Here is a 23,522-nt window from a genome sequence, read left to right on the forward strand (position 1 = left end):
AGGCTCATTTGGTGAGGTGGGCCCAATTTGGTAAATTGGGCCAATGTGGGATTTTGTATGAGATTGGGACTTTGGTCTTGGTCCGATAAGTGAAAGTATGATTGACCCTATGTTTATTTTGTGATGATGGTTAGTTCGGGATTTGCGGTGAGTTGGTGATTCGAGAGTCTGCTTCTTCGGTTCAGAGTGTTGGCAATCGCGAGGTGAGTTATCCTCACTATATCGACAGGGTCTACGGCACCAAGGCCGGCCCTTTTATTGGATTGAGATCCGGGTATTTGTTGTTATGTTGTTATTGCTATGTTTGCATCCTGGTAGTTAGGATGGTATGTGTTAGAGAATTGGGTGAGGTCGGTATTTTGTGCTATAGGGAGGTGCTATGCTACACTACTAGAAAAAAGGCCTTTTACGACGCTCATTGCGCGTCGTAAAACGCTCAGACGACGCGCAAATGCGTGTCAAGGAAGGCCCTGTCATAAAGAGAGACGACGCGCTTTTGCGCGTCGTCTATAGACGACGCGCATTTACGACGCGCGGTTACGACACGCAATGCGTATCAAGGAAGGCCCTGTCATAAAGGAAGACGACACGCATTCGCGTGTCGTAACCTTACGACGCGCGTGTTAATGACACGCAATGCGTATCAAGAAAGCCCCTGTCAAGAAAGGCCATGTCATAAATGAAGATGACATACATTTTTGCGTATCGTAAATTTAAATGTTTAAAAAAAATAAATTTATATATTTATTAATTTTTAAATTAAATTTTCATTTAATTTCTTATAACAGAAATAAAATACCATATACAAAAAATACAATCCATTGCATAATATAAAATAAATTGCACAAATTATAATGTCAAGGGTATTGTGTTTGTCTAGATATTGACCTTCAATGGAGTTTTGCCTCCCAAATTCTAACAATTCCTTTTCTATGGAAGATTTTTCCTCACCTAAAGGAGGTAATTCAGTTGTAAAAACATTTCATCAATTCATCTGTCTATTTTATTTGGCTTCCACATATTGAAATCTGTCATTGTTTCTATGTCTAGACTTATGTTTCACAGGGGCTATGTCAGTATTAAACTCCACTTGATCCTTATCGTCCTTTTTGTGTCCGGTAAAAAACCTAACAAACAAAATTTACCATTTTAAAAGCAAGAATGAGAGGTGATATGACAATTATACCCATGCAAATTTGAATTAATTACCTTATGAGAAGGATGACAAGAACAGATACAGCCACCACACCTGGGGAGACGTTTACATCTGAATTCATTCCCCCCCCCCCCCCTCTCTGTAACACCCTCACCACCACATATGGGGAGACATTTATATCAACCTTCTTGTACAATCTTGCATAAGCTTCCCACCACTTTCTTTGAGAAGAAGATCTTCTGTCCGCAACTGCTTCAGAAGCAGCGAGTACGAAGCTCGCAGCCACAAGCAGATCCCTTCCATCATCATCCACTATGAATTGCAGCAGGTGTCATCAAACCATGTCAAGCATTAATTAAAGAAAGAAACATGATTTTAAATACCTGACAATTACTGCAGCAAACAAATGGCTTCCTTCAACTCTAAGGACCAGATCTCCTAGTTTTAGAGACCTATATTTGTGAAACACATCATCTTCAACTGGACTTTTATCTTCTATCTCATTCGAGAGATATGAGGATGATGTAATCTCCGAACCAATTACATTGCTCTTCACAGGCAACTTATTACTAGCTTCTTTGTAAAGCCAATGGGCAGCAACTCCATGCTCAAAATATTCATGCATGCTCTATTAAAAAAAAATTTGTTATATATATATATATATATATATATATATATATATATATATATATATATACTGTATACCTGCGTTCTTATTTAGACTTCCAAGGGTGAGTTTTCTGGACCATGCACTGCAGTATGCAGAGACCGTATAAAATGAGAGTCAGAATTTGTGGGCATTGACAAAAAGAAGAGATAAGAAGGAAACGGCATGCATTACTCACACAAATATGAAATAGGTATACCTAATATTAGCAGCATACAAAAAAGTATAGTGAGATAGATCTTTACCTGATATCCGCCTGACTTTGGATTGACAATGTAATCGTCCAACTCGCCATTAATTGGTGTCCAAAGCCTGCGGAAGATGAACCAAACAACTTTTATTTATATTACACATCTGTCACTTACTTATAAATTGAGTAAGCATTTTTTTCTTCTTGTCTGGGCATAATAAGTTTTAGCATGTAGTTATCCATTTTATGCTACTTATATAAAGTATAAACTTATGTATGATATTTAGAAGACTGTAGCAACACTCGACAGCTTGTCCATGTAAAGTTCCACTTTTATCTCCAATAATTACTCTCAGTGCACATGCATCATATACTTTATCAATGCTCACATCTTTACGATTCACCTGAGAGAAATATTAGCATAATCATCTGCATAACTGAATCATGTATTCTTTCTAAGATTATTTATGGAGATCACTTATACCTACCTTACTATAGATGCTGTACAAACTTTTAAGGCGGCTAGATAAGGTTACCTCCATTCCAGGAACATAGCTGCACAGGTAAGAATGACAAGCACACCAGAGTCAAGGCAGGGTAAACAAGACTGATGGCTGAAGATCTATCTCACATGATCTTACGAGGTTGATATAAACAACTCGCGTTCTAGTTCTTCCTCACAAACGACCAGAGATGCTAGGGCAATCCCAGCATCCCTCACGACTTTTGGTTTTGTTTGGACCTCTGAGCATGACCCTAGATCTTGAATATATTTAATACGTTTTCTTCGATCAAGCAGGAGATCAAATGGAATAACAGCCTGCAAAAGATCTTGTGGGTTGAAAAAAGGAGTCACCAATTCATATCCTAATTAAATATATCTAATGGAAAGTCGAACACCCAGTAGTGTATATATATAAGGGGAAGAAATGAGGGGGAATTACCTTCAAGCTGACTACGACATCTTCTGTTGATGCTTCATACTCAGGATTTGAGCTACTTTTGGCTGATAGTCTTCTCAGGTTGCCTACCCTGCTACTGCTGCTGCTGGGTGTCTACAAGGAGGCCAGGTCAGATCGCATTTGCTGGAAGATCTGAGGCTGCACACACTACAAGTATTAGTTGGAATCTTATTTTAGCACATGCAACATATGATTCGATCATTAGTTGCGTAGAATGAACACTTGAGATAAATATCATGCATTAGAACACATTCATGATTCATCACTAAATTAGCTTTATAGTGTAGAAACCACTGACCTGAAGAACAGCAAAACAGAGGTCTTCAAGTTCAGCTTTTAAAGCCCAATGGCCCAATCTGGAAGCAAGAGAGCACCAAATGACCAAAGTATCCTGTGCTACAGCTTTAGCCTTGCCCGAAGGTAGAGCATAACTGAAAGCAAGAGAGTGTAAACTGTAAGTTAAAGCATTGCAGTGAGTGAATAACTTATTGAATAGAGTGGTAAACCTCCCTTGACAAAAAAAAGAATGAATTTTCTCTACTTTCCAAGACCTTTACCAACCAATGAACAAGAGAAGTAACAGTGAAATTAAAATCACTCGAGTTGTGTAGACGGTCTGCAAGCATGATTAGCACCACACGTGGATCATCAACCTGTGAAATTTGATTAACTTCATTGATTGAACCTTTGGATTTAAGTACAGATTTATGGATGTCCCGCCCTTCTAGCAGATTCCCTTCTCCTTCTCCACAACCCAGATTAAGCTTTGCTTCCCTTGCTCTTACCTAATAATAAAATTAAGTAAATAAACAAACACACACTTATATAGATAGCAATTGAAGAGGAGATACCCAAGTCAATGCAAAAGAAACAATGTAACAGATTGCCCAAAAACAACAAAAACCACATTGCTTACCAATTTTAAAAAATAATGTGTATAGAAATAGAAAACAGGAGATATTGAAGGAGCTCGTGCTGCATTTCAGCTTTGTGATACTTCTAAATCTGATTCATCTTTCATTGAAACCCCAATAAAAGAGGCTAATATGTTACAGCCTCAGTTATTGAACTTGATAGATAAATTTCAACTTGCTGAAATTTGTTCAGAGCTTAAATACTTCACAATGGAGGACGAGAAAAAAAATGGATTATAATATTCACGTATATATAATTAGAAGATATATAGAAAATTCGAATAAGCATCAATCGCACCTGTAGTTGCTGTCGGGACAATAGGAGAAGAGGGAGAAGATGAAATTCAGATCACTTAGTCTTTTACGAAGAAGGACTAGCGCTTCCTCTGCTATTCCCCGACCCATTGGGCTCATCCGTACACTTTCCTCTCCGAGTCTCCGGTAGACTTCAACTATGAATCCGGTGTGAGAATACAGGGTTCTTGATTCCTAGGGTTATAAGAACTCGTAGAACCAAAATCCCCTATTTCCCAAAAATACATCTTCTCACATACCAAGGCACTTTCCCTTGATCGTTTCTGAGCGTAAAAAACGGGGCAAGCATGTATTTGGGCTTTCTGCAAAAGATTGAAACAAAGGAATTTGAGGTCAGGTGAGCATGAGATCGTCAATGAGGAGAAGTGAGCAAGGGGTTGCCGGAAGGTGAGGCCAGGTCGCCGGATCGATGCTATAGAGCACTGAGTGAGCGAGTGTTTTGAGTCTTACAAAAGCCCTAGAATTAATATCAATATCGGTTCGTGTGATTTTTTTATTCGACCCTTTTATGTTCGCCATCTCCCTCTTCCTTCTGCTCTGTTAGATGAAGAAAGGTGAAGTGAGATAACAGTTGCTGATTTGCAGGGAAGATGGTTTGAGGTGTAATGGCACGATTTGGTGCTTCTGGATATATTGATGGTGGTTGTTGTTATGGTAGAGATATCAACAGTATCGTTCTCTGAAAGGCGGCCATGAAGATGAAGGCCCTAGGGCTTTTTCTTGCTAGTTGGAAGAGGCGGGGGGTTTAATTTTTGGGATTCAATAGGCGGGTGAAATCCCGCCTTAAAAACGCGTGTTTCATTAAAATTATAAAGCAACACATTTAGAGGACGCACATTTTATGAAAGGCGCCCTCCGCATTTCTTTTTTTTCTTTTCTAACACTAATTTTAGGGCACGCACAAATGCGTGTCTACTATCCTTCAAATTTTACAAAATTGACATTATTTTTTAGGGCACACACAAATGCGCGTCCTCTATCAGTGAGTGTCATTGTTTGCGCGTCATTAAAGGGCTATTTTCTAGTAGTGCTAGTGACCGGTTAGGTCGGTGTTCCTGGTTAGAGGGGTTGATATGTTATGAGATATGCTTGATCAGTTTGTTGATTGTTATCTGTTATGTGCCTGTATGTTATGTGCACATGGTTGTTTGGATTGGAGATGGGTTGAGGCGGGTCCTGCTTTGTGCTGTAGGCCAAGATACCCAGGGCGGACCGGTTGTCCCGAAGGCCCAGCGAGCGGTCCGGATAGGCTGTAGGCCCCAAGAGGGCGGACCAGACGTACCGAGGCTCGGAGAGTGGACCAGATAGACTGAAGGCCCGGTGCGGGCGGACCAGTCACACTGTAGACTCAGAGAGTGGACCAGGTGGATTGAAGGCCCGGTGCGGGCGGACCAACCACACTGCAAACTCGATGTACACGGCTAGACACGGAGGGTGGACTGAAGGCCGATACGGCGGGCCAGTCATACAGTAGACCCGTTATGCATGTTTGTTCTATGTTGTTATGTTATGTGTGATATTCATGGGCCGGAAGGCAATATGTTCTGGACCGGAAGGTCGTAGCCTGGAAGGGCGTATAGGGGTTGGTATTTTGGGGGTAACTCACTAAGCTTTCGGGCTTACAGTTGTGGTTTTATGTTTTTCAGGTTCTTCAGGAGACCGTGGCAAGGCGAAGGCGTGATCGTACCGCTCCTCATGTTTTTTGGTCGTGATGTGATTCTAGGAACACTTTAAATAATTTGTATTGAAAACCTTTTTGTAGTGATTTTAATGAAATCGGATTGTTTTGAAAAATTTAAAATTGGTTGTATTTTTCGGTCGTTACACTTATGTTGTATGTTAGATTATACTTGTTGTCTCTATGATATTTGTATGTGTCTAGTAGGGAGGCGAGTGTGGGCGACGACCCGTATCTCATCACTAGCTGAGTATGGATGGGGTTCCATATCTCAACATTAGCAGAGTAGGGGCGAGGCCCGTGATAGAAAGGGAGTGACTGTAGGTGGGGGCCCGTATCTCACTACTAACAGGAGTATATACTGGGTTCCACAACTTCAGTAGCAAGATAGGGGCGACGCCCTAGTTAGGCGAGGCCTTAGATCAAGGAACGATTAGAGAGTGTTTATTTATTATTATGCTATTTGATTGTATGCGGGTGGGTAGCAGGCGAGGCCCGGAGGCAGGCGGGGCCAAAGAGACACATATCTATTTACCTAGCGGGGCTCGATGCCAGGTAGTACCTGATGCGAGGCGGGGCCTGATGCCGGGCGGGGCCTGATGTGGGGCATGGCCCGATGCAACAGGGGGGGGGCAGTATGTGGTTATGTGTTCATGGTTATGCGTATATGGCATGTGGTAGGTTGGGGAACTCACTAAGCTTCGTGCTTACGATTTTTAGTTTTGGTTTTAGGTACTTCCGATAGCGGAGGGAAGAGCTCGGGGTGATCACATGGCACACACACCAAAGGAGGTTTAGCCTGGGATGTATACTCTGATAAAACAAACAAGTGTTTTGAAATGATACTTTGTTGTATTATATAATCCTTAGTTATGGTTGAAATGACTTAATACTTATGGTTTTATTAATGTTTTTAAAAGAACTTTTTGTCATGATTTTTGGGATGTTACATTAACCCTTCTCACTCGTTTGGTCTTAATCAGTTAAGACCTTGGCTCATATTACATATCTAGTCTCCTTAACAGCTCTTAACCTATAAAGTTAATGACTTTAAGCAATTGCATGGCTGATATGGTCACATGCACACAAAATATTCACTCTTTTATCTCAAGAAGCTCATAACTCATGCATGGATCGATTCCAACGACCAAGATTGGATTTTTATGACATTACACCACTAATACACTCAAAAGGGGGTTGTTCCTAGTGTCTGGAGCTCAAGATCTCATCGAGTTTCCACCTTTTTGGAACAAAACCCTAAAATACTCTACTCTGATGATCATAACAAAAGAGTGGTAAAGTTTGAAGCTTTATACCTCTATATGAAGCTCCCAACTCATATATGCATAGATCCAAGAGCTTGCACTCCCACTCATTCTTCTCCAAAGCTTTATCTTCCCTTCAAGAATACACAAGAACTCTCAAAGGCTCACACATGAACTCACAAGCTCTAAAACGAGGGTTAGGGCACACATAGGGGTTTGTTGTCTGAGAATGGTGGCCAGAAATGAGGCCATCATATCCTTTATATAGGGGACTCACCCTAAGTTATGGTTTTCACTCTAGGTATAGTATGCGCAGCGTACCCTCTGGTACGCCCATCGTACTAGGTGGCTTCAGCGTCAACTGCACGCTTATGAGTATGCTGAGCATACTCTCTTGTACGCCCCGTGTACTCATTCAACACCATTTCTCAATAAAGTTTTCAAATGGAAAACATCTCAAAGATCAAGGGTTACAAGATATACCTGGACTTGGGATGTTACACACGACGTGACCATAGGGTTGTCACGACGTGACAAGCCAATGTAAGGAATGTGTATTCAGACTAGGGTCACGACGTGACATGTATATAGTCACGATGTGACAAAAGCTGCAACCCAAACCCATGATCTTTTAGGGTTTCCTTCATACTTAAACACCATTAACTCGATTTCAGGGTTCAATATCAGCCTCCATCACCCTCAAACTTCAAGAAACACTAACCCAAATCCCTATTGGTCGTTCTTGGTTCATTTTAGTGTTTTTGGTAGCTAGAAGAAGAAAAAAAATGGTGTTCTAGAGTGTTGATCCAGCAAGGAAACCTCATCATCATCCTCTTGTGTATATTTTTGACCTTTGTAAATGTCAAGATTCAAACTTTATGCTTCTAGGTCACTAGATCTAAGTCATTGTCCCTTTATCATCAAGTTTGAGGTAGTTGAAGTGACGAGATTCCATAAAGTTAGCAACTTTATAGATCCTTGACGCCATTTGAGTGTTATATGGTTCAGATCTAGAATTCAGATGTGAATTGTGAGCCTTGCTTAAGTTTTGGATCATTTTCTTGGCTTTTAACCTAGGTGGGGGTAGAGGACATGCATGGAGCAGGCATGTCCATAAAGTTGTCATTTTTATGATCATTTGGAGTCCCTAATAGCTCTCTGGAAAATGGGAGTTGAAGACTTAATGGATTAAGGACTCAAACCATTAAGTTGTTGTCTCAAATTGTGGTCACGACGTGACAATAAGGATGTCACGATGTGACGATTAAAGTACCACGATTGTAATGTCCTGTTGCTCTCACAACGTGAGCAAGGAGGGTTCATGTCGTGATGCTTGCTGAGTGGGTTGTCTGTAACCAAGCTAGCTGAGTTGGAGCGAGACGAGTTAGAATCAGGCTGAGTGAGTTCTCACAATGTGACCAAGGGCTGGTCACGATGTGAGGCTCATTGGTTGATATTCATGGATGTTGACTTTGACTTTGACCATTGACATGTTTAGATGGGTTGACTTTTGGTCAAGATTGATCGTTTTAGTGAGTGGACTAAGGTTGGACCAGATATGTTTTTATAGGAGTGTGGTAGTATCTTTTGCCGAGCTTTGACTTGTGCTTTATCTGATTACGTGAGACATGTAAGTCTTCTCACTATATTGTATATGATGCTTGATGTCTTCGTGACTCTTTCATGTGTATGTTGGGTTGGGCCCATTGATGAGTTGGAATGGGCCCATTGGTATGCACGTTGGACTGGGCCCATTCGCATGGACGTTGGACTAGGCCCATTTGCATGTTGGGTTTGTCCCATTGGTATTTCGGATTCTGCTTGTTGTTTGGTATGTGGTATTTTGGGGACCTCACTAAGCTTTGTGTTTACGGTTTGTGGTTTAATCATTTGCAGGTACTTCCAGTTCCAAAGGGAATGGCTCGGTTTGACTGTACAACGTCCTCTTATGATTACAGATCGATGATTAATATTAATCTACTCCGATGATTGTGATACAGTTTTACTAGGATTAGTTTTGAAACACTTGATGTATTGATTTGATGGTTATATAAATGAAAATTTTTGCTACTATTTTTGGGATGTTACAAGATTCAAAAGAACTTTGAGACGGTTGGGGCATTCGACATGGCCCATGAGTTCAAGGAATGTTTCAAGAACAAGCCAGACAAAAGCGGTTTGATATAGAAACCCTAATGGGATGTAAGTTGCAGGAGGGAGCAAATTTCAGTGTACATGTACTAAACAAATCATACATTGACAAACTAGAGCCATTACACTTTTCATTTGGTCAGGGGTTGGCTACAGATATTGTCATCAACTTGCTGACCGGTTCATATAAACAATTCATCCTTAGTTTTAATATAAACAACATATAAAAGACCATCATGGAGTTGTATGGAAAGTTAAAGACTGTTAGAACTAACATGGCCACACCTACAAACTCTAGCTCCACCACTCATGTATTGGATATTAGGGAGGAAAATATAAAGAAATAGAAATCCAACAGTCCTAAGGAGAAAAAGAAGTGTATCGTTAAGGAACCCACCACTAACCTAACATCAAGGGAAAAAGAAAAGCTGACTATGAGATACTTCCTTCATACAATCCTGATGAGGCAATATTTCCGCTGCAAGAAACAAGACTAGGGAGGAATAATCGCCTAATATATGTAGAAGAAATGAAGAAGCTACAAGACAAAGACAATGGCATAAATATATCTTAACACCATAGGAATATTAATTCTAACTCCTACGTATTGGACTTGGGATGCAATACTAACATTTATAACTCTTTCACCAAGGGAATAGAATACCTTCGGCCCTAATGCACAGTTCCTATTTAAAAATCTCTTGAAAATACGATTTTGAATGTGGTTCACAACCGACTTCACATCATTCCTAAAACTAAGTCAAAAGTTACTTAACACAATTAATGAGTAATTTCATGATGAAATTCATTAATGTGTATGTCAAAAGTCACTTGATATATGTGAGGGATAATTTCCAAAGTGACATTTGAAAAAATTAGAAAGGACCATCGTGGAATCGCATGGCAAGTTAAAGACCACTAAAACTAACATGGCCAAGCCTAGAAACTCTAGCTCTACTACTAATGTACTGGCTATCAAGGAGGAAGACATCAAGAAGAAGAAAGTCGATCATCCCAAAGAAAAAAGAAAAGTTATAGTTGGGACACCCAATTCCAACCCTAACTTCAAGGGCAAAAGAATGTTCACTATGGGATCTTCCTTTAAACAATCTTGATGAGGCAATATGTTTCCGGTACAAGGTAGGGAAATATATCTAGAATAATTTAAGAAGCTACAAGAGAGAGGATGTAGCATAAATATATTCATAACACCATATGAATATTAATTCCAACTAATGATTATTGGACTCGTGATGTAATAATAACATTTGTAAGTCTTTCATCAAAGGCATAGAGTACCAACGACCCTAATGCTCGGTTACTATTATAAAATCTCACAACAATGCGAGTTTGAATGTGATTCACAACCGACTTCACATAATGACTAAAACCAAGTCAATAGTTACTGAATGTAAGTAACAATTGAGTTCATGATGAAATTCGTGAATGTGTGACGTCTGGTCACTTGATATGTGCGAGGGAATTGAATATGGCAATTTCCGGTACAAAAGAAGTGAAATATATGGTATTCATATTTTCACCGTTGTTAAAACCCAACTAAAAACATCTAATAACCAACTATATTTAGATCAGATCGGTTCTAAAATGTCAATATGCAAATGGGTCAATTGATTTTTAAATAGTAGTTCGTACCCATTAAAATTTTCGAAAGACTGTGATCCAGTGCTATTAGGAGCCGACAAAAATGTGCTTTTCCACCAAAGGTTTCAAATAATACATACATAGCAAATGCAACAACTGATTTCACAATTTGTTTATTTATTTATTAAAAAGAAAACATACATTACAATTTACAAATGCAACGACTGATTACACAATTTGACTATTTATTTATTCAACGTTTGACGAAAATTAAGACAATATAATTAAAATAATAAGCAACTGAAACTTACTATAATGTATGTACCATTGTTAATTAAACACCAGCAAATGGATATATCTCATATCTAATATTACAACTTGTACCAAGAACCCTTCCGCCACGTTTCCCATCACAACAACTTGGAAGTTCACTGATCGCACCATCCAAACAAGTCTTGCAATCAACACTTGAAAGATCCCTGGTACATTGAACCAACCCATAAAGCTTTCTTAAACCATCAAGGTCTAAGGCCCCAGCAGCATACATTTTTGGATCATTGTAAGCCGTGTTTGACAAACCACTCAACAATCTCTTGGTTTCTGCATTGAATGAGCTTGGATCACTTACGTTGTTTAAGTTCCACATGTACAAGCGATTCTGATTGTCTATCTGACCAAGGAAGTCATTACTGGAATATTTTAAGAGACACTGGTCATACCATATGATTCCAGCCTTGTTACTTGGGCAGCGTCTGCGAATTTCAGCACTTGCGTTGACAACACAAGTCATGCAGTCTTTTTGTGAGACATCACCCCGACAAAGGGAAAGACCAGAGGTATGAGCTTCGTATTGCCCCATCGACCCCATTCCAAAGCCATTTGGAGAGGTTTTGTAGTATAACTCCCCCATGAGTTTGTTGAGGCTATGTTCGTAAGGACTATAACGGGTAAAGTTACCTGAAGTAGTAGAACAAATGTGGTACAGTGGAGCATCCCCAATAACCATTTGGACAAAGTGAAGGAATAAAAGAACACAGACGATGAAAATATGGTTTGAAGAAGACATCTTGTTGGATGAAGGATGAGTTTTGATGTTGTAGGTTATGCATGCTCTATTTATAGGGAAAAGGGAAAAACCTAAAAACATATACGTGGTTATATTTGACAATTTCAGGCGATGAAGCTTTCAATTGTTCTATGGATTTTATTTGAACGTTCCAACGTTTTCATTTCTCTGTTAAATAATTAAAAACCCTGTCCATTTTGACTAAAAGAATAAGTCAATTGATCAGATAATTTAAAGTTATGTCTTGGGACCGCTTCTGAACAATCCTAAGAACCATATATGCGTCTACCTTATTGTATTGTTAATTAGCTGAAACTTTCCTAGTAAACAATACATACACAAATTCATGGTCATATCCCTGAGTTCCTTTATTTTAGTAAAAATTTTAATTCAAAATTATGATAACAGAAAGCAATACCACCTTCTGGTGTATCTGGATTTCTTCCGTAAGTAGTTCCTCGGTGTTTTGATACGATGTCGAATTGTGGTCTAGTTGGAGTTATCAAATTCATCGGCTTTCAAGCTAAATGTCTTCATAACGATAACTTGTTAGATGATGCAAACTTTTCTTTTTCGTTAATACCGAATAGATAATTAGACCGATTCATTTTCTCGTCTAAGCCTTTTATGGCAGCATCTCTCTGCTAGCACCTTCGTAATTTTATAATCTTTTCACTACAAGGAAGTGAGCAATTAGTGGCGACAAAAGTCGCCGGTAAAGGGTCGAGGAGTCGCCGCAAAAGCTAATAGCGGCGACACGTCGCCGGTAAAGAGTCGCCGCTATTGATCAAATTGTCGCCGCTAATGCACCTGTCGCCGGTAATACTCAGTGTCGCCGCTAAAGAGTATGTCGCAGGTAATACTTATGTCGCCGGTAATAGGGTCGCCGGTAATAATGTTTTTCATTTTTTTTTATATTAGCAATTTTGGGTATAATTAATTCCAAATACTGTTATAACTAATTCTATACCAAAAATTACATAACAACGTCAAATTAAATACCAATTACTGTTATATTTAATTTAATCCCAAAATAAAATAACCAAAAGTTTGACAATTATAACAAGTAGCAAAGTAAGTTTTACAATTCTAACAAGTAACAAAATATGACAACAAGTATAACATAAAAATAAAGCTCCTCCCTACATATCATCATCTTCGTTCCCATCTTTTCCTCCTTGATTATTCTGTGATTGAAAAAACGAATATAGTTCCTCCTTACATGCCGGGTCGTTGAGTAATGTCCGAAGATTTTCCAACTACATAATAAATAACAACATATATAAATTATAAGTTAAATTATCAAACATAAACAAAAACTACCAAAGTACCTTACTATTTCTTGCACTTAAATACAAGATATACCAAATGTACATTGTTATTTATTGCACTTGGGACGAAAACACAATTACCAAATCCACATGCATTTTATGACACCAAAGTACATTGCTATTTTTTAAACTAAGACAAAAAATCAACGTACATTGTTAATTCTTGCACATGGGACAAAAACTCAAATACCAAAGCTTTTAGCAAATACTCACCACAAAACCAAAATGACCAAATCAACATACATTTTATGATGTCAAACTACATTTCTATTTTTTAAACTAAGCCAAATAACCAAAGTACATTGCTATTTCTTGCATTTGGGACAAAAACCCAATTACCAAAGCTTTTAGCAAATAATCACCACAAAACTAAAATGATCAAATCAACATGTATTTTATCGCTATTTTTAAACTAAGACAAAAAAACCAAAGTACATTGCTATTTGTTGCACTTGGGACAAAAAACTAATTACCAAAGCTTTTAGAAAATAATCACCACTAACAAAAATTACCAAATCAACATGCATATATTGAAATTAAATAATCTTGTTTTACCTGTGACGGTTGTGATGATTGTGGTGGTGGTTGGGACGGCTGTGAAATCGGTGGGAGAGCAGAAGGTTTACGGCCGATGCCTCTGATATGGCCACGTCGCTCTCCTAATACTTTCTCAAAAGCGGCCCTTTCTTGAGCGGGTGTTAACTCACTTTCACCTTGGTTTTGTTCTAAGAGCTCTTCGACTAACCAATTATGTAATTCCCAAAAGTAACAATTAAGTATAAATAAACATTTAATTATATGATAAAATTATAATTAAGTACTTACATATTGTTGTTCCGCCTCAACAGTAACAAACACATCATCCCTATCGGTATGAGCTTTGCGAAACGTTTCCACTCTCTTAAGGTTCTGTTTAACTTTAAAAATTAGATTCTATTTTAAATAAATAATTACATGTATTGTACGTTACCTTCTTATAGCAAGCACTGCTATACGAGCTCGACCCCCCACGATTCACGTTTGTTTGCATTTCACGAACTTTTTTGTTCCTGTTTGAAGCAATTCTGTGTTCGTCCGTTTTGGAAATACTCAACCGCTTTCTTCCAGTTATCAACCTCCATACCCTCTGGAGGGTTGGCTAATGCTCTCGGGATATCTTCATACCCTCTGACTAACATAAAATATTCTTTTGCGTCAGCTTTACATTCTCGATAACCTTTTAACAAAGCGGCATGAAAACTCTCTGTCAACATATTTAATGCTTGTACATCCTAATACATCTGATCCAAATCAAACTTCGTCTACAAAAAAAATTAACCAAGTATAAAACCAATCATAGTTAACCATATAAAATATTTTTAAATAAATAATTACCCCGAAATGTTGTAATACGGTGTCCTTTATTGCAGGGGAAACTTTTTTCCAAGTCTATTTATCAAAAGGGACCATCTGCCACATTGTTTTTCCAACTTCTCGTGAAAACATATCTTTTGGCTCTCCTACGGGATCATATGTTATATCCCTATCATATACCATGCTAATCGGTTTGCCATGGTTCCGTAAGAGTGTTTTTTCAGGCTTTATATTTTTGGCTTTGCCTCGGACTTTCCTACGTGCACGTTGCTCAACTACAAATATAATTAAAAACTATTAGAAAAAGTATTTAATTTATAATAACTGAATAAAAATAGTAAATAAAAATTCATTATAAGACTTACGGTCCTACTCGTGATTACCAGCACCTCTACCACTTGGGAGAGGTGGATCCTCAGCTCAATCACCCCCGTGTCCACGACCCATAACAGCAGCCATGGTATACACAAACAAAAGCCTAGAAATAGTAATTTAAAAAAAATTAATAATAACACCAAAAATTAGCTATTTTTGAATTAGTCTAGAAATAATAATCAAAACTTGGAATATATTCATCACCAAAATTGTGAGTTGCTAATCACAAATTTTGGTAACTGTAACCTTTTTCCCCTTGTAGTCCAGGTTCCTCTACAAATATATTCATCACTAAAGTTGTAATCTAAGTAAGACACATATGTTGCGATGGAATATACTATAATTCTGAAAATCTGTTAATTGAATATAAAATTATAATAACATACAAATGTAGGTCCACCAATGGGAAATGAATACCAATTTAAAGAACTATCTACAATGGATAATTGGATATCCATAAACACGTGGACAAAACTTTGGGATAATTTATTTTAAGAACAAAATCATCAACCTTGGTTATATATCCTTTATTCAAATTATGTATTTCATCTACAATGGATAATTGGATATCCATTCTGAAATTTTGATGTATTTCATCTGCTTCGTATATAAATATTTCTCAATTGAACCTTTACTCAAATTATGTAATAACATTTTTTTCATTCCGACATTGAAAAAAATTATATTGGAAATCAAAGAAGTGGTAGAAATCAAGGAAATGGTGGTGGTGGAAATAGAACCTCTGTGGTGGAAATCAAAGAAATGGCGCAGTGGTGGTGCTAGTCGCCGGTGGTTGCCAGAAAATTAAATCAGCAACTCAAATTACCACCAGAAAATTCAATCAACAACTCAAATTGAAATTTTTTTGCAATTAATAACTAAAGAAAGCTAAAATCAATGTTATAAGACAAAAGGGAAATGAATCTTTTGCTGGAAATACCTATTGTTACCGGAAATAGTGGGTGTCGCCGGAAACGTAAGGAGCCTCACCTGTCAATGTCAACTTTGACTGCAGGTATCTTCTTCTATGAGGCTGGAATCCTTAATCTCGGTTTTTCCGGAGGGTGTCAGCTGTGAATCGACGAAGAAGATGGTAGAAAAAACACAGCAGCAATGCGAGATGGAAGCAAACAGAAGAGAAAAGGAAAAGGGCGTCGATTTTTTTGGTTAACTGCGGTGACACATTTACCAGCGACAGTTTTGGCTTTAGCGGCGACTTCCCTCAATACCGGCAACACTTAGGAGGGAAACATTTACGCGCCATTTTTTCAACAATTAGCGGCGACTCAGTTAGGTCTTTAGCGGCGACTTTTGTCGCCGGTATTGCTTTTGTGCATTCCTCGATTATCCTCGCCGTTGGATTAGAAACACAATCGAACGGTCTTAATTTAGCAAAACGTGAAAGCGCGGATCCATGTCATGAATCATTAGCGGCGACGTCACTAGCGGCGACACCTACTTTTAGTGGCGACAATTTGATGTGTCGCCGCTAAAAGTATGTGTCACCACTATTGGCGTCGCCGCTAATGACTATATTTCTTGTAGTGTTTTTTTGTAAAATGCAAACAAAGAAGCTTAAGTACAAAGGATTAAAATCGATGGATGTCAAATTACAATAACAAACAAGCTAGTCCAATGAGTAAGCAATTAGTTGTTTATGCAACGTTCTAAATGAGAAAAGGCAAAAATGGGTATTTAATTAGACCGATTCCTTTTGTCGTCTAAGCCTTTTATGGCAACATCTCTCTGCTTTTCCAAACGTACTTTGTTTTTGACGTTTTTTATATTCATCGAATCGTTAACTTTCATTTAGATTACTTTGTGTAAAGAGTAATATATTATATTGAATTTATAAAAAAGTTTATATTTTATTATCTTCAAAGGTGAAAACGGTGAGTTATAATATATATATATATATATATATATATATATATATATATATATATATATATGTGTGTGTGTGTGTGTGTGTTACCTATAATTATTATGGTACCGTGTTACTATTGCAACTTTTACTATAATTTAATTTCATATTTGCACGTCTATTTCTCTTGGTTAGTTTATGAATGTTCATGAATGAAGAAAAACTTTTTAGAGGACAAAAATACATATTTTTTACAAGATATATTATTCAATAAATATTTTCGACAGTGTCCATTCTTAAAAGAATGTAGTTTTAATTTTAGGTATTTGAAAAAAATACACATTGTTTTTTACAGAATATATATATATATATATATATATATATATATATATATATATATATATATATATATATATATATATATATATATAACAAACAAGAAAAACTAAAGGTTAAGAACCATTTAGAAACCATTTTCATTAAGGGTATTTTTGTTTATTTATGTAACACCTGGTCCATTGCAGGAAAATTCCTTCCATTTTATTCTAAGATTTGGTGTTAGGTGTGTATCTACGTAGGGCGTAGATAACCTTCTACGCATTGCGCAGAAGGGAATCTTGAAGGCGGGATTTAATAATCTAGACATAGCGAACATCTGAGTACACATGGCGTACTTTCCCAGCGCCCAAACCATAATGTCGGTGTTTTGAGCCCTATTTAAAGGCTCTAATCCCCTTGTGGTCCTTCCATTCTAAGCCTCCATTCCCCCAAACGTTTCCATTGAAACCCTAATTCCATTTTTGGTGCTTTGTTAGCATAAAGAGTGATTTTGTGTGCTTTTGAAGAAAGAATAAGGTGGTGGAGTTTCTTAGAAAGTAACACCGATAGTTTTCAAATAAAATTTTCATTTAAAATCGCATAATCCTCCTAACACATTTCACAAAAATCTCGTTTATTTAATTTACAAATCGCAACTCCATAATTGTTTGATTAAAATCTAGGATCCTCAAAACATAACTCTTTCACTAGCGTGTACAATCAAGCCGGTGCCTTCCCGCGATCCTGAGAAAACCTGAAACACATAACACATAACAAGGTAAGCAAGAAGCTTAGTGAGTTCCCTAAAATACCACACATATCTCCTTAGCCACTCGAGGCTATAACACAATAAGACCCTCCAGTCAATGTGTCTCAGTGGGACCCTCCGGTCCCATAACTCGGGTGGACCTTCCGGTCCTAACTCAATAAGCATAGAATAATACTCAGCATGAATCACATAGACATAATGCAAGATATCACAGTACTCAATATAAACACATAAGACCCTATCATCACGTAAGAATTACCACTATAAGTACAGTATAGTGAGAAGAGTCACCTTGCACGCAAGCAAGCAATTATCCTCGAACGCGAATCTCGAACTAGCCACCGCCTAACACATAGGGTAAATATCTCTAATTAATACTCGATTCTTAACTCTAAGTAACCAAATATTATTCTTCTCTATAACTCTTGAATTACATAAAAGACCATTTTACCCCCCCCCCCCCCCACCATGGTCTCCATTACCCATGTTGACCAAACCCTCAAGTCAATAGAAGTCAAACTCGAGTCAACAATCCACGTTTTGCACTCTTGCGACTCGTCGAGTCCCCTCGTTTCATTAGAAATCTCAAGAAAGTCCAGATCAACTCGTCGAGTTGACCCCCAACATGCCGACTTATTGCACGATCAAGCTCATCGGGACAACCCTCACCGACTTGTCAAGTCAGGCTATAGACTCGGCAAGTCCCTTCAATCTGACTTCTCGTTCAGAAGATTTAAGGCAGATCTATATCTCCAAACACTAGATCTACCATCCTAAGGCTCGATTGTCACGTAAAGCTTCGATCGTTACACTCATGCATGGTGGTTTTGCTCCAAACTACCAATACATGTTCTCATAAAGTGTTAAACACCATACTCCTCGTATGTATGAATAAAGTTAGGACTTTTGGGCTCTAGGTACCTCACAAGGTCCAGATATGAGGTTTAAACCTCTAGATAACTTAGTATTCTCGAAATCCCAAATAATGTGATGAAAACCCTAACTTCTTAACTCATGAGATCTAACCAAATAAGGGGAAAGGTTCAAGCTTTTTACCTTCCTCTTGAAGCTTTGGACAAAATGGCCTAAACCCCAACAACTCCTTCTTGTTCCTTGCTGAATAAACTCCTCTTCCTCCTCAAAGATGCACTAAAATACTTCAAGGCTAGCTTAGAGACTCTCTTAGCTCACTACACTTGTTTGGGGTTTCACACAGAAGGGTTAGGCAGTTGGTGAGGCAGAAATGGGGCATAAGTTCCTTTATATAGGCCCCAATCCTGGGAAATTAGGGTTTCTCTACCCAGCACCTACTCGGCGAGTCGGCTCTCTAACTCGTCGAGTCCATTCATTAATCTGGAACGGACAACTCTGTTGGATTAATGTCTAAGGCTGTAACTATATTTGGTAAGTACTTGACCCGGTTGTGCATGGTCCTTTTGGGTTGCCTTCACCATAACAACTTGACAGGGTTATTTATAAAGAGAGAAGAAATATTATTATTAATATATTATGAGAATAATATATTAAAGGAATAATAATTGATTGATATGAGTCATAAATTAATTAAGAATTAATTTGGTGACTTAAAGAGGTTAATTGAATAGAGGGGCATACACTGTCAAATGTATGATAGTTGTGGTTTTGGGCTATGAATCCTTATGGATATTAGGGTGGACGAATTTTAGGGTTATGATATCTTAAAATCGTCCAAGCCTCATATCTAGGAGGATCATTGGATTGCTTAGGGCCTAAGTTATTCAATTAGGGTTAAGGGTGTAACCCTAGTAGCTCATAGTATAAATAGACCCTGTGGGTGAGGGAAATCGGCCACTCTTGCAAGAAAGAAACCCTAGAGCCGATTTCCTCACCTCTCCTCTCTCTCAAATCACCCTCTTGCTAGTTGGTGTTTGTAAGCCATTAGAGGAGTCCAGTTATGACTCTAAGCTACAAGAACAAGAAGTTTCAAACAAGCAACTTAAGGTATTCTTCTAGATATGATTTCATATGTTATGATTATTTTTGTTTACACTAGATCTATAATTGTAACCCTTGGATACATTGCATGTTCAATTAGAGAAACCTAGATCCAAGCATTAGGGTTTGCCTGTGCACATAGGAAAGTTCTTATGGCTCAAACCCATCAAACTCGACTCTACTCGACGAGTTGGACTCACAACTCGTCGAGTCACTCTATAAATCTCAAAAATTAAACACACAATAATAAACCTGAAAGTCTGAATGTTACAATTCTCCGCCATTTGAATTAGATTTTGCCCTCGAAATTGCTTCTCAATGTCACCTAGATTGAACCCAACAACCCGAAAAGTACCACCGGAAAGATCTCATACCACACAGCTAACTTCCTCCATGGACACCTGAAACCAAATAGGAAATCCCAAACCCGGAAGAGGACATACCCTTATGTCGCTACGATACCCCTTCTGACTCTCCAAAATCTGGAAACCAACAGTCACGATATAACAACGTAAATTTCAAACCAATTTTTTTTTTCATTTTCAAACACATTAAACACATGTCTCATCTCCCAAAAATCTCAAGTATCATCATTAACACATTTTATATCAAAAGTTGTTTATCACAAAATCCAGGGATCCTCCAAAAACATGTCTCGAATACGAGTGGGTGTACAATCAAGCCGGGGCTTTCCCGCAATCAATAGAAGTACCTGAAACACATTAACACATAACACGGTAAGCACGAAGCTTAGTGAGTTCCCCAAATTACCATACACAGCTCAGTAGCCACTCTAGGATATAACTCAATAAGACCCTCCGGTCTGTGTGTCTTTGTGGGACCCTCCGGTCCCAACCCAGTAAGCTTATAATAACGATACTCAACATAAATCACAAAGACATAATGCAGAATATCAAATGCACATATAAGCAAAATAAACATCTCAATCACACAGAGGTACTACTCATGGTATGTAGAGTGAGAAGACTCACCTTGCAAGAAATCAGCAAATCTCGAACTCAAATCACCGTTCTAGCCTCCGCCAAACATACATGACAACTATCCCTAATTAATCACGGCTCTCAAGAGGCTACACTAAGAAAAGGGCAAAAGACCATTTTACCCCTTAATGGCCATAAATGTCCATAAATTGACCAAACCCTAAAAGTCAACCAAAAGTCAACGGCAGGTAGTACGCTACGCGTACTACCTACCGTTGACTTTTAGGGTTTGGTCAATTTATGGAACTACACGTACCAGCTCACTACGTTGGGCGTACTCAGCGGCCATGCAGGCATCGGGGATGCGTGACCCTTACGCTGCGCGTACTGGAGTTATGTCCGGCGTACGCTCCAGTTTAACTGTAACACCCCCAATTTAGAAGACCTACAAAGGAAAGAAAAGCTCAAAATCAGGAAGTGACTCATCGAGTTGATGGGATGACTCGAGGAGTAGGAGCGTGATTTGGGTCGCGGGTTAAGTGACCTACTTGACGAGTCAAAGGATTGACTCGATGAGCTGGTCAGGGTTTGGGAAACCCTAAATACGGTCCTTGTACCCTATTTAAAGAACATTATAACACTCCATCAACCTCCTTAATGCTCTCTCAAGACCAGAATGAAACGCTAGTGCCTTCCATGAGCTTGTGAGCCATTTTTGAGCATTCTTGATTGTTTTGGAGCTTGAAGAAGAAGGTGAAGCCTTGGGGATACAAGAAGAGACTAGTAGATCCAGAGACCTCATGCATCCTTCTCCATTTTCTGGTAAGAAAGCTTCAACCTTGATCATTATGCACTTAGATCTCTTCTTTGTCACTTTTGGGGGTTTTTGGTCCAAGAACCCTATCATGAGAGGAATGGATGTCCCAAGGGCTTATGTTTTCAGATCTAGCACCATTAAGGGTTGTTATGGCATAAAGGTTCACGCTTTATGCCATAGGAATCCCCATGCAAGCATAAGAAGTGTTCTTTTTGCCTTTTTAGCTCAAAAGGCCATGAGTAGACGAAAAAGGTGGTAGATTTTCATGGTTATGAGTTGGTTGGGTCCAAATGTATGTTTTGGATGCTTTAAGACCCTCAGAAATCGATTGAATAGTTTTGGATATAGAGGTACTCGGCGAGTCACTCATAGGACTCGGCGAGTCAGAACGTTTCCTTGCCCAAAACGCTTCTGTTAGCAGGTATGAGTTAGGTTAGTATGGGACTCAGTCAGTCTAGGTTCATAGTGGACCTAAAGATCATTGTACTCGACGAGTTCAAGGAGGAACTTGGCGAGTCCAAGGCAATCTCCCTAATTTATGATGATGGACTCGACGAGTTCAAAGGAGAACTCGGTGTGTCAGATGAAGAAGGATCCCAAAGTGTTGGAGGCATACTCGACGAGTTCTAGGAGAACTCAACAAGTAGGATCGAAGTCCAGAAGTAACCTGTGAATTATGGGACTCGACAAGTTGATGAGTCAACTCGGTGAGTTGAAGTCAACTTAGAGCGTTAACTTAGAACGTTGACTTTGATCTGGTTTGAATTTTGAGGGTATTGTGGTCTAAGTGTTATTTTGGGTAATAATAGTTCGGGGAGCAAAAGGATCAGCAGTTCAGGAGTCGCCTGATAGCAGTCAGAAGTGCTCAGCTAGTCTTCAGCAGTGCAAGGCGAGTCTCCTCACGGTTTGTATGGGTCTAAGGCACCTATGTCGGCCCATTATGTTTATGTTTTGTGTATAGTAGGAAGACCCAAGGGTTAGCCCTAGGCACTTATTGTATATGTTCCGGGTTTTGACCTGATGTCGGGCAAGGCCCAAGGAAGGTTAGAATGCTAGAGGTCTTTGTGATTCTTGCATGAGTAGGTATGATAAGTTTAGGACCGGGGATCCGATGTCAGGGTAAGCCTGTAGTATATTTCAGGATAATATGTCTCCGGGTCGGGGGCCCGATGTCGGGACAATCCCAAGGAAGATTCTTATGTTGTATGTTAGATTATACTTGTTGTGTCTGTGATATTTGTATGTGTCTGGTTGGGAGGTGAGTATGGGCAAGGTCCTGTATCTCATCACTAGCTGAGTATGGATGGCGTTCCATATCTCAACATTAGCAAAGTAGGGGCGAGGCTCGTGATAGGAAGGGAGTGACTGTGTGCGGGGGCCCGTATCTCACTACTAACAGGAGTATGGACAGGGTTCCATTACTTCAGTAGGAGGACAGGGGAGAGGCCCTAGTTAGGCGAGGCCTTAGATCAGGGAACAATTAGAAAGTGTTTATTTAGTAGTATGCTATTTCATTGTATGCATGTGGATAGCGGGCGAGGCCTGGAGGCAGGCGGGGCCTAAAAGAGACAGATCTGTATACCGAGCGGGGCTCGATGCCAGGTGGGACACGATGCCAGGCGGGGCCTGACGTCAGGCAAGGCCCGATGCAGCGGGCGAGAGCCCAGTACGTGGTTATTTGTTCATGGTTATGCGTATATGGTATGTGGTAGGTTGGGGAACTCACTAAGCTTCGTGCTTACAGTTTTCAGTTTTGGTTTCAGGTATTTCTGGTAGCGAAGGGAAGAGCTCAGGGTGATCGCATGGCACACACA

General features: G+C 39.0%; 1 protein-coding gene and 1 pseudogene across 1 annotated transcript; both read right to left on the reverse strand.

The window, feature by feature from the left end:
• Positions 1-1,003: 1,003 nt before the first annotated feature.
• Positions 1,004-3,996, reverse strand: LOC128129275 (uncharacterized; annotated as a pseudogene).
• A 7,052-nt stretch (positions 3,997-11,048) lies between these two features.
• On the reverse strand, positions 11,049-12,098 carry LOC111882851 (cysteine-rich repeat secretory protein 38). The gene has a single exon (XM_023879223.3). It carries the CDS (start codon positions 12,045-12,047, stop codon positions 11,235-11,237), a length of 813 nt encoding a protein of 270 aa, XP_023734991.2. The 5' UTR covers positions 12,048-12,098; the 3' UTR covers positions 11,049-11,234.
• Positions 12,099-23,522: the final 11,424 nt, after the last annotated feature.

The sequence above is a fragment of the Lactuca sativa genome, chromosome 9, assembly GCF_002870075.4.
Source record: "Lactuca sativa cultivar Salinas chromosome 9, Lsat_Salinas_v11, whole genome shotgun sequence".
In the NCBI taxonomy this organism is placed as follows: domain Eukaryota; kingdom Viridiplantae; phylum Streptophyta; class Magnoliopsida; order Asterales; family Asteraceae; genus Lactuca; species Lactuca sativa.

Excerpts from the sequence above, each read along its gene's own strand:
- LOC111882851 (XM_023879223.3), bottom strand. The coding sequence starts at position 12,047 with ATGTTTTTAGGTTTTTCCCTTTTCCCTATAAATAGAGCATGCATAACC.